This window comes from Armigeres subalbatus, chromosome 3 (genome assembly GCF_024139115.2).
Source record: "Armigeres subalbatus isolate Guangzhou_Male chromosome 3, GZ_Asu_2, whole genome shotgun sequence".
In the NCBI taxonomy this organism is placed as follows: domain Eukaryota; kingdom Metazoa; phylum Arthropoda; class Insecta; order Diptera; family Culicidae; genus Armigeres; species Armigeres subalbatus.
Genome location: NC_085141.1, coordinates 205,433,714 through 205,446,827, shown reverse-complemented (window position 1 = coordinate 205,446,827; position 13,114 = coordinate 205,433,714). Strand labels below are relative to the sequence as shown.

General features: G+C 37.1%; 1 protein-coding gene across 4 annotated transcripts in view; it reads right to left on the bottom strand.

Moving 5' to 3' along the window:
- The window catches only part of LOC134227309 (aryl hydrocarbon receptor), a 122,278-nt gene that overhangs the window by 33,245 nt on the left and 75,919 nt on the right, over window positions 1-13,114 (bottom strand). For all 4 annotated transcript variants that reach the window (XR_009983650.1, XM_062708691.1, XM_062708692.1 and 1 more), the window contains exons 3-6: window positions 11,560-11,684; window positions 3,677-3,766; window positions 2,357-2,566; window positions 2,111-2,298 (exon numbers count right to left, since the gene is read on the bottom strand). Coding sequence is in view for 3 of the 4 variants with exons in the window: in XM_062708691.1 (XP_062564675.1) it covers window positions 2,111-2,298; window positions 2,357-2,566; window positions 3,677-3,766; window positions 11,560-11,684 (613 nt within the window). In the remaining variant the exon portion in view is untranslated. The remainder of the gene's footprint in view (window positions 1-2,110; window positions 2,299-2,356; window positions 2,567-3,676; window positions 3,767-11,559; window positions 11,685-13,114) is intronic.

The window sequence follows — 13,114 nt, the reverse complement described above, 5'->3', positions numbered from 1 at the left end:
GCTGGAATCGCTTCATTTTCACAAGGAAAACGTCGTAATATTGGGGACCTAAACCACTTACGTGAATCTTAAATAGAAGCAGTACGATGGCTTGAAGTCAATTTTGTGGAAAACAATCGGATTTTGTGATTTTTTTGACAATGAAAATTTCGTTGTCGGAGGTAAATATTACAAACTTTTCAAAATAAAATTTCGGTGAAAAAATGTATATACTTCATATGGTGCATATTACCCACACCAGAACGTGTTCGTTTTACCAAAAATTCTCAATCGATTTTTTAGATAAATCATCAATTCAACCTATACACAATCTTTGAATAGAATAAGTTTGAGATCCTTGAGGATCATGCGGATTATTTTTGCCGATTTCTGTTTTAAAAGCTTAAATACTGCACTTTAAAAATTACATCGCCATGGCATTTCAGCCATAGCTTACAAGAAATCTTTAATAAACAGAATATTTTTTATTATTTGAATGTAGTAAAACATGCTGCACTCAAAATTTGCAACAAGCAATAAGATCCACTTGATAGAGTGCCAAGTTTGTAACGATTTAGCTCAAACCTGAGAGCTAGGGACCTGAGATGTTGAGATAAAGTAATCATTATTGCCTTGGTAAAATATTATTCAATCGTAACATCATGCGGCTAAGGCACGCTTTTCTGGTGCAGTTGTGCGTTCGGTTGATAATCAGAATGTCCTGATATCGAATCGGACAGACATTGAACAAAATTTTGGTTTGCTTTTTTTTGCCATTACAAAATCTTCTTGCCTACCGTATCCTAACGGAACTATCGAATCTGTACTTTCGCCATCTAGTTCTATCATAAACATGAACGTCTAAGTTTGAACGATGATAGGGACACGGCAGGTATTTCCGTCCATCGTCATAGGGGCTAAAACCAACGAAAGCAACGTACATTTGCTAGAACTCCACTATAGCAGAACGTTTCTCCTGAGCTTACGATTTGGTACGTTTACCAAATTTTACGTTTACCGAGTTTTACAAAAAAGCGTCTCTTTTATTGGTTTTCGAGACTATGACGAACAGACGAAAATACCTGCCGTGTCCCTATTAGCCTTTTCACATCAAGAAGTAACAAACTCATCTCACTAATTATAACGTTTTTTATGTTATAAACAATTGCTCTTGTCATTTGAGAAGCAGCGACAAAGACTGACTAAGATGGAACTGTGCTCCTTGTATTGGTACAACGACGCTGTAGCCAACGATGCGCCGAGATTATTTTCATTCTTATTAAGATATATGTTGGAAATTCAAGGAACAGTAACTCTATTGCATTTCATTCGAAAAAAATCGACGTGGATATTTCAGTGGAAAACGTTAATAGTGAATTGAAGGCTTGTCGTGGTACTCTAAGTTCTATTCAGTAGATGTCTAACTGCCTGTCATTTATTGAATGAAATTTAGAGTACCATAGATAGTCTTCAACGTTTCAACGCTATGAATGTTTTACTACCTTCATTAAAAAACAATCGAGTTTTCTATCCTAATATCCTAATTGAGTTACTGTTCCTTGAATTTCCAACATGTCTTCTTCTTCTTATTAGCATTACATCCCCACACTGGGACAGAGCCGCATCGCAGCTTAGTGTTCATTAAGTACTTCCACAGTTATTAACTACGAGGTTTCTAAGCCAAGTTACCATTTTTGCATTCGTATATCACGAGGCTAACACGATGATACTTTTATGCCCAGGGAAGTCGAGACAATTGCCAATTCGAAAATTGCCTAGACCGTCACCGGGAATCGAACCCTGCCACCCTCAGCATGGTCTTGCTTTGTAGCCGCGCGTCTTACCGCACGGCTAAGGAGGGCCACATTTCCAACATGTATTCATATCAATAACAATCAAAAACAAAGAACTATAGTTCTATATAGCTCTATAGAGCGCAAATCGTTTTCGTTTTTTGGTTTTTTTTTCAGCAATGATCACGCAAAATTAAAAAAACGACACAAATTAATATATATAGGAGCACTTTTAGCACCTATAGGAGCACTTTTTAATGATGGGACAAGTACTCCTTATCCACATGTTTAGGACCTGGTAAAGCTAAGAAGTATGATTTCTACGTGGTATTACTTACTTCTGATCCATTGAAACTAACGTAAAATCTAGCTTATGTTTCGATTTGAACATATTTTCCTTCTGTGGAATTTCTAATAGACTAGGTGGTCCAAATGGTGTGCAAAAAGCGAACAGCGCCAGAGGCGGCTCTTCAACTTTGCGGTTTTGGCCATGCAATATTTTCACTCGTCCTCGAATGTCTAGCCTCTGCAACATGGAAGAAAATCACAGATGTGTTGTCGATTTTATTTTACCTGGATCTTACCAAAAACCCTGACGTATTGTCTAGTAAACACCTGAACCTCACAGTGAAACTTCTTTCCAGTAGTGTGGATTTCTCAGGCACTAGTGCGTCCGTCAGCTGCAATCCGGAGAGGTCGGCCGGCAGAAACGTGTTCCATAGTAACTGTCGCTGGAGCTCCTCCCGATCTTCGGAGTGCACTAGTTCGTAAACTGACTGATGCACGATGTCGGACTGTAACGAATAAAACAGAGTACTTAAGAAGATAAAATAGCAAAAAGAGCACATCAAGCTACTACAAGCACTTTAGTTGTTGCATATTTGTATGTAAGTTTGGTCTCCAAATTTCATTATCGTTTATATATTGCTAAGCGCAGCGCCCTCAAATAATTTCTAAATTGTTTAAATAAATCATCTTTTCAAAGAATTTGGAGTCAATAGACTCTGCATCCGAGTAGAACACTAATTCAGTAAAATGCAGGAGGGATCATCGGTTATCGCCGATAAAGACAAAACCAGCATCAGCTCCCGCATCGCGCCACCGCGCGCTGCATCGTTATTGTACGGAACAAATTGACTGTTCAAATTGAATGTTTCTGCTCTGAGGATGGCCACAAATCCATGTTATGGATCGCGTTTTTCGACCACGACGAGCACTCCCTGCCGAGCTTTTATCGTGTATGTATGTGGTACAAGGAGGAAATATTATTTATGCGAGCACGTGAGCTTGTTAGTCCTTCTGGATCATGCAGATTTCAGAACAAAAATATGTGTTGATAGCGCAGTTTATCAGCATGAATATTAGATTTACCGAAACGTGAAAAACGAATTGTTACTCGTAGTAGAAAATATTGTTACATGGAAATAAAAGGCAACGTTTGATTGCTTTCCTATCAATTAATTTTTCGTGCTACATATAATTATTTATGCATCGATCTCAAATTATGTTCAAGACAAGCAATGTACTTAAATCCTTCAAATAAACTTCATGACCATGATTAATTATTTTAGAGCGTCTTAGGGGAAATTTTACACAGTTATAAGAATTTATAATTCTTCCATTTACTTCCTACTACGTGGTAAAAGGAAGAATTGTAATGTCTTATAACTCTTCCTAATATTTAATTTGTTTTATGATGATAATACGTCAATTACAGGGCGTTCTTATATCAAACTGAGTTTAACATAAAAGCAAAAACCTAAAAAACATAAGAAAAATGAATGCCTTTATAACTGGAAAACTGAATTATACAATATTCTTCGAACTAAATTATAAGATATCTCATTGTTAATATTTGCGGAAGGGCGGTTACCAAATATCATCATAACTACATAAGAACTTACCTGATGAAAACCTAAATAGCTTTCAATAGTGTGGGTGGCGAAGAACACCTCTCCTTCGCAGGTCAGGATAATTATGAAACCGTTTAAAGCCTGGAAATAATATCGAACATTTAAGATTTTTTAGTAACACTACCAATGCAGTAAACTGAATAAGCTACAGCAATTGTTGCAAAACTGCCTGATTTTTTTAACAGTTTCGATTTTTGCAAGGTATTTTTCTTTGATGGCTTTACATTCTAACCGGAACATGGTCTGCTTTTCAACTAGCATTTCCACAGTTATTAATTGAAAGGAAGTCGAAAACGTTTCCCACCCGAAAACATCCTAGACAGGATCGAGAATCTAGCTTGCCATCTCCGGATTGACAATTCTACGCTTTTGCTCACTGGAGGCTTACTGGAGTCCTTGAGTGTAAATTTAAATGAAATGCGAACAACACTATCTGTAACTCAAGTTTATTAAAACATTTCAATGCAATCGAACGCGAAGGAATTCAAAAATGATATCAACAATGCATTGCAATGTGAAGCCTCAAGCCTTACCCAGTCTTTTTTATGAAACGATTTTCGGGTTCAGTGACCGTCGGGCGGCGAAGTTTGTTTTACTTTATTTAAAAGAATTTCACATCACGTAAGGCTGCGAAGGCCAATGGAAGAATTTCGTAGTTTATACAGCAAACCAGTTACGTAGCATATTGGATCTGTGAGTTCAATTCCCACCGAAAAAGGTGGTAGGAGATAGAACGGCCCTTAAGCCTTTTCAATGTTTTCTCCAATATAATCCAGATTACCGAACTACTTCAAAGTGCAGATAGGTACCAAATTTTCAAAACTAGCTACATATCACAATGATCTCCTACCCAAAACAACAAGGTTTTTGTGACTTTCTAACGCCTTTAAAATATGGGCCTGGACAAAACGTCCGAAAGGTGGTGCCAAGTTACTCAATTCCATAAGAAATAAAGGGTGAACGCTTGGTTGTTTGTTTATCTTAGCGGGTGAACGAAAATCAGTAGTCTAGTGACTACCACTTCTGCTTTACAAGCAGGAGGTCGTGGGTACAATCCCAGACTCGTTCCTATTTTTTCAAAAATGTAGCATGGACAACATCACTTTCCTTGGTGAATCCTCGATCTATGCTTAAGCTTATCTACCCTACACAGCAAATAGTTTTGGAAATTCAACTAGTGTGAAATTTCAGCCAATTCCAACAATCGAATTAGCATGCTATATTCATTTAAATTTGACTGAATTCTACAAGCATTTCGATATTAAATACCCAACTTAATTCACCGAAAGGTGATACTGCCTTTCTCGCATTTAGCCAAGACACCAACCTTATATGGTTCGATGAACCATTTTCTTAATAACTTTCGAACACAACGGCCGATCGTCACAAAATTCAATAGTGATCTACAAGGCTTTACCACCTTTCGTTGCGAGAAAATCGGTTAAGGATTACTATATAAAAAGTTGTCTACACAGCAAATAAATTTGACTTTTACTGGTAATGTAATCAAAAAAAAAATGTAAATACAGATCATGTAATCGTTTTTTTATGTAATTATGCGTGGAAAACCATGCACATAAACGGAGCATGAATTAAACTTTATTAATACATCACCTTACTAAAATAACTACACTCTATTGAAAACAATACTTTATTCACCCTGAAAGTTAATGTTAAGTTTACATGAAATTATGTGAATCGAAACAAAAGATGGCCACGCTTGCGACGGTCTCGGTAGAATGTAAACAAACCAACAGTTCCATCAAGACAGCTGCAAATGCAGCGGAAAGCCTTCGTTTTCGACCACCGTCATACTAAAGTGAAGATTTTCCATTACGACTACAAAGCAGCATCCATGATGCTGCATTTCATTGGTGTACTTTATCAGGCGTTTTCTCAAATCGATGGAAAACTTCAACTTCTTGCACTTCATGCAGTCAGATATTTTCCTTTGACGATGCTCTTACTCAGAACATATAAATTTACATTACCTAGCCATAACCCGATCACGACGGGTTCTATACTGTATGTTTAAATCGCCATAACTCAGAACCTGTTATTCTTTGGGCAACATTGGTTTCAAGAAGTGAAAACGGTAGAGTGGTATCAGAACGGGCTATCAATCTGCGGACCTGAGCTCGCATCTCATGTTGAACGCTTTTTTATTCATATAGCATAAAATAGATTATGTACCGCCAACGGGGGTGTCATTGGGCCAAAATGTGGTATGCTCCAAATAAATGTTACAAAGCTCTACCAGTTAACATTGGAATCAAGTTTTAATTAGTTTGGTACAAGCTTGAACAATAAATTTATCACTGTGTGGGGATAAAATCATAAATGAGGGAAATTCTTCAAAGTTATATGTTGTTTAAAATTGGCCCATTCTCACCCTTCACAGGGGGTGACATTGGGCCAAGTACAATAAAGTTCAGCGGTGACGATGCAACGATTCAATCGTTCATTAAAAATAATTGCCTACATTACGGCTTTTACCAACTATGTATGGCAAATCAACCAAAGGCTTGGCCCAATCTCACCCCTTTTCAGCGTGCATTGCTCGTTGCTACGAAAAACCAGAACCGCTATATAAATATACATAAAATTCGATAAAACAAAAACAGATTATCGTAACATGATAACCAGGTATCCATCGATCTAAAAACTAGTTATGTAATAGATTCGTGGGGCATTACTGACACTATTTTAATACGGGTTCATTCGATCAATAGATTTACATTCAAATTCCAAGCATTATGGTACGAGCACAATTATGTCTTACCCCATAGGCCCAATGTCACCCCGAACGACGGTAAATTTAAAACAACACATAAATTTGGAATGATAAGTTATGTAAAAATAAAATGAAATGTAAATTTTTATCGTTTATCATGCTCCAATTATGTGCATGCTATTTGATGTACATGTACATAATTCGTTCGAACTGTGTATGTTTTACCTAGCTTTTGTGCACACACATACACACATACATACACACGGACAGACAGACATGTGGTCATTCCGTTGAGCTGAGTCGATTGGTATTTAACACTATGGGTCTCCGAGGGTTCTATAAAAAAATCGTTTTTGGAGTGAAATGATAGCCTTTTGGTACAACTTAGTTGTACGATAAAGGCAAAACAGTAAGATCGATTGGATGTTCATTTGCATGCTTTTGCATGTTTATATCTGCATGAAAATATATTTAAAATCATATTTTCATCAGTGTATAAACAAAACTTCCTTTTCGTGGTATTGTGGGTATGCAGAGGCATTCTCGGTCTCTAGTAGCAACAATGACTACACACTAACATTTCCCTCTTTTTCTTTTAACGATTTGGGCAGTGCTGTTATTGATCTCTATTGGTTTGCGTAGAAGTGCTGTCAGTTTTGTCAATTCGACGTTTAATTCTTTGTGAAAGCAGATATCGACATTGTTGTTTCAAAAGGGCGAAAGTCGCAAACGTAAACATTGACTTCTTCTGCTGATTTCAAGAATATTAGAGACTTCTGTCGGTATTTTCCATTTCCGTTCGATAGAAGGCGCGGAGCGCCACCAGTTCCAAGTGGTTGTTAGCTGGGAGCGGTCTTAGTTGTTGAGGAATTTGCAGCAAAAGGCATTGTTTACGTTTGCGACATTGGCCCTTATGAAACAACAGTGTCGATATATTGTTAAAAATTTGGTATTGTAAGAATCGCAAATCGAAAATAAAGGGATTTTTCTAAATCTTTTTATTGTGACTTGTTTTTGACGTAGAATTGCGTCATTCGGTGAGATAGGGGGGTCATTCCAAAGTTTAAGATTTGGGACCGTCACGAAAAGAGGTCAGGAAGTACGAGCCAATAACTCAGGCGTTTCACATCGGATTCTGGAGATTTTGGTATGAGTCGATCAATAAACTCTCTAAGATTCTTTACAACTATTGTAAACAATTGATCTATGCATTTAACTATTGAAAAATTCAATTTTGCCAGCGAATGTTGAAATTGCGCTTTAACAGTAAATTACCGTGAATATGTACGTTATGTTGAAGATATTGATTTGGAAAATGTATTGGAGGTAACCACTTTCCCTTCGATGGGACTCGAACCCATGACCCTACAGTACGCTAGACTGGTGCTTTAACACATACATGGTACATATTGAAGGCTTTATTGATTTGCATTATACCTAATAGTAAATTAGTTAGTTAAACTATTTTCGCCGGCTTACAATTTAGTGGCCCGACAAATCCTACGAGCGGTGATCTGACCACAAAAAACTCACTTCATGTTAGAATAAAGTCGTAGATGATTTAAAAAAAATCTACCTCCTAATACAACTTTCCCGTCTATTATTTTTCAATTTAGTTAACAAATAAATAAATTAACATATAGGAACAAATTTAACACATATTGTCAAATTTACACTCTGAGAAAATTTGCACAATTTCCCCCCTAACTTCGAGGGCCTACTAAGACCTTTTCACTGTTTATATTGCTGCGGCGATAATAAAAGCTTAGAAAAGCAAAACAAGTTCTATCTTATTTAAATTTTAGTTACCATTTATCTAAATCTGAATGTTTTATAGAGCCTTTATCCAATCTTAAGAAGCCTAGCGTGATAATCGGAAATTCAATGCATCTTTTTGGATTAGTTTTAGTTAGAAAGCTAAAGATCATACGCTCGATTTAGTTAACAATTACTCACAAAACGTTAAACAACTTTAAAACCTTAGAGGATTGATCAATTGCTGATTAACTCCATTGCAAAATCCGGAATTGGTAAATATTGTACGGTAATCTGGGCAATAGTAAGCATCCTATGCCGTTTGAAACTACAACAATTTGTCCAAAATTCCAAGTTTACTCAATATTAAGACAATACAGGTTTTTCAGTATTTAACTTGAATTTATTTCATTCAATAAAAATTCAGGAAATAAAAAATTATAACTCTGGCATTGATGCAATATTCATCGTGTTTAGCATTCCTACGGCAAAATATAACAATTGCTCGGAGTGCAAAAACTTCATCAAATAGATGCAACAAGAGAGCTAGATATGTGCAATACTTATGCAAAGCTTCAAATTTTCTAGGGGGGCTAACTAGATCCTAGGTGGGGCTAAAGCCCCCCCTAGCCCCCTGTAGTTACGCCAATGGGAAATGCTAATAGGATACAGTTGGAAGCAGGTCAGGTTCCAGTTGAAATGTAGAGCCATTGAAGAAGAAGAAGATGTGTGATTACAGGCAGTATGACGTTTTCAAATTTATTTCTTCAAATATCGCCCTATAACTTTCAAAGCGGGCTCGCAAGTACTTTGACATTGTTTTCGCCTTACATTTTTTATGATGGATCAATAGCTATATGTGCCTACAACATTACAGCATAATGTTGTTCAAAGGCATTTAAGGAGTTGTACTGCAATTACACCCAAATGCAGATATTTGTTCGCTGATGAACGCCCGCTAATCAGCGAAGAGAGCAAAACAGAAATTCCTTCTCAAAATTTCGTATATGTTTACAAATGTATCGGGAATCAAAATAAATTCAATGAAAATAAAGAAGCGATATATTTATGTGCATCATGTAACGATATATTAATTTGAAAAATGGGCTGTTCGGCTTTCAAGGGGAAAGAGGAACTGAATATGAACTCGAAACCACCACCGGCCAGACAGCCCCAGCGCCCCAGAGTCAGCCAGTGACAGCGCAAAATAAACCTAAATGACTGCTGAAACCACAGCAGCGCCGCGTCGCCGTGGAGGAGGACGTGAGAGTGCGGCTGGTAGAAAATTTGTTAACATGAAATCTTAACTTCTCGCCATACACGAAAACGAGTTTCAAATGCTTCTGTTACTGCGGATGTAGAGCCCAGAATGCGGTTACGCGTCTCATCCATTAAAAAAACATTAAATTTTGTGTGATCTCATAATACGAAGGCCGAGTGAGGCTATTTGGGATGTGAAGATAGGTATTTAAGTTTCGATTTCTCTATTGACTCTATAGCGAAAACGTGAAAGAATATCGTGACAAGGCAAATGTAATTTGCAATAGAAGTTGAACCCACAAAACTGTTAATTTGAAGGCGGAATTTACCGAAGGAATTAAATCAAAATTAACACATGATTGGTGGCAGCAAAGTTAATCATACGGGTATTTTGCTAACCGGAAGCGATAACACCACGTTTTTGGGGTTTCAATGCACTGGACCTGCGGTTCTCAACCTGCGAGTTTTTTGTTGGCATTTTCAACAAAACAACAAAACTTGATTTTCGCATAATGTTCTGCGACATTTTTTAGATGAATTTTCTGATTTTTTTGTTAAATTCTTAAGCATTATCGGAATCTAGTTTTGAGCCTATTACTGTGAAATAAATGAATTTGGATCCTTTCAATGATGTAATACTGATAAAATTCTTACCAATCCAATTATTTAAATTTTCAGAATCTTCTTCTATCGTTGTACTAAATGAAGTAATAATTTCACTCAAAAAATCCATTTTTTCATAATTTCACATTATTCTCGTTAATTTGAATGCATTGTAGTAATTTCTGAAATTCTCCCGCTTAGGGTCATAGGGGTGTAACTGCATTGATTGATTTCTCTTCATCGACGGTTCCGTTCGATTTTATGGTTCGGGCGATGAAGGATAGTTGCAGGTTGGGTCAGGATTGTAACGTTTAATTCAATTATTAACGAAATAAAAAATCGATGTAGAGAAATCGATCAATACAGTTACGCCCCTATGACCCTAAACAGGAGAAATTAAATAAGCGCGCTTAAAATCATTGGTACGTAAACTGCATCGATTGATTTCTCATAATCGATTTTGAATTTTGTTGATAACTCAATTGTTTCAAAAGCTGCAATCGTGTTTGTTGATTCTGGTGCAAGATGCAATCAACATTTATCACACCAATTTCTTCTGCAAACTACTGCAATTCACCACATTATTAAAAAGAAAACAACGATGAAGAGAAATCGATCAATGCAGTGGGGCGTGATCCTAAGCGCGAGATTTTTTTTCGATTTGAATTTTTTTCCCTTAGGATCCATGGGAAAAAACAATGTTTTTGCCTTTCTCTTATAAGCAAGTTGTACCGAACATTTCACTCCGAAATCAAGCTTTTTATAGAAGGCTCGTAGACCCATAGTGCTCGATGAACTGAGCAAATGCCTGCCCGTCCGTGCGTGTGTGCGTTTGTCAACAAAAAATAATCTTTCAGCGATTTTCTCACAACAAGCTGCACTCGAAAGGTTGATCGCTATTGAATTTGATAACGATCGGTCATTAAGTTGAAATGTTTCAAATGGTGAACCAAAGTGAAACGCTGGGTGTCTGGACTAAATGCGAGAAAGGCCCACTACTAGCTGGTTTAATTTGTTCTTTTTTTATAAATGACTCCGGAAATCAATGACCGTTCGGCCCAACTTTCAATAGGAAACAACTTGACCGCATTCCGCGTCAATTGCAACCTGTTGGATAATGGTTTATTGATTTTTTTGTCAATTACGATTATGTGGAGTAAATCAAACTGGACCATTTTGGATCCGATTTACCGTTTAAAGAGCTCATTTTCCAAAAGCAATGGCAAAAAGGGTATTTTTATCCAAATAAATGTACAACACGTTCTTCTTCGGAACTATCAGTCACTATTTCCATCTCAATATCATGGTTTCCATCCTCATCTAATTTTACGAATATACCATTAATAATCTGAATATTGTAATACGTATAAATCCAGGAATTCCAATCATACCCGCCTGGTTTTTTTTTTTAATTGAAAGCCCAAACTACCGCACCAATTTGTCAATCCCCGAAATTTCCAACTGTGATTTTTCATTTCTTTAGTAATCCGGCAACTAATAAAATCTACTAAACAATATTTACCTGTAGAAACATCTCTCCATCCAGCGGACCAGTTTCAAAGCTTCCTATTTCCCTCGTTCGATATGAATCGTGAGGGTGTACTGAATTTCCTATGCCATTTTCTTCCTTAGATTTATGCATCACGACTGGAAAAAGAAAGAAAAGATTTTTTATTAATCGTTATTTCGTTACAGTAACATAGGATAATTTAAATATAGAAGTTATAGACAATCTTTGACACCGCTACAATTCCATGTTTAAGCTCTTGTTCTTGGGTTCCATTTTGTTTAGGGTAACGGTTCCAATAGTGAAGGTATTAGTAGATCCACAAAAGAAAATATGTGTTAGAAATCGATAATAATGGTAAATTTACACCTTTGATATATTAGCCTAAGCCTATTTTTTGCAAAATAGAATTTCTTGCACAAACTGTAGGACAACACTGACCTCGACTAAGGGTACGGTTACCCTAGCAAAAATAAATTTGCTTTGCTTTAGAAACTGAAAAAAAATATGTCCTTATAATTTAAAATTGAAGATAGGTAGCATCTAAGAACTCAAAATAAAAATAAATTACTACATGGTTAAAGTGATATTTACGATCGGAAAATCACCTTCGATGAATTTTTCACATTAGTTCGTCAGGAAACCTTGAACGGCTGGCAACAGAAATGGACAAATGAGGAGTTGGATAGATGGCTGTATTCAATTCGCCCGCAGGTGTCGAAGCGTTCATGGTTCAAAAAATTGAATATGGAACGAGACTTCATTTGAACCTTGTGTCGTCTAATGTCCAATCACTACACTTTAAATGCACATCTTTTCAGAGTGGGGCTCTCGGCAGGAAATCTTTGTGTTTGCGGCGAGGATTATCAGGACATCGATCATGACGTGTGGGTGTGCGAGGAGCATCGAGGCCCCAGATCTGCGCTAACTGAACATCTCCGGGTCCGGCCTATTAGGGAAGTGTTGTCGGGCCTTGATCTCGAGTACATGTCCCTGGTTCACCAATTTTTGAAAGATGCAGATGTAAGACTGTAATCATGGTCTGCCCGTTCCCTTGTCTGTCGTACCCCATTACGAATGTCTTCCCTTGTTGTACATTTCAATGTCTGTCGTTAATCCCTTAAGTACGTCTTCCTCTCATCGTTCTCTCCTAAAAAAAGTTTGTGTGTCCCGTTACAGATGTGAAACAACGCGAGGAATGTCAACTTTGTGAGCATCAGCATCGCAATTACTTAAGTACCCTAAAATCCTCTCCTTTCCTACTGCATTATTGTATTCCCTAACCTCGACCAATTCCCGTAACACGGTAGATCACTTTGACGTAGTGTGTTGCGGTGTAAGATCTACCAAACAGAGCCCTAGCCTAATCCATTTATCTAGCTAGAGCAATAAGTTGTGGTAATTAAGGATTCATCGTATTTAGTCCCCGCTACCAACAGCAGTCTCAGAAATAAAACATAATTAATGTTACCTTGCAGACAGTTGAAAGACTCGAATTCCTCTTGTTTGAGGCTAAACTGTATGCAGCGGAAACAACTTTTCAAGCAATTAGTTAAAAACCTCGGTTCCT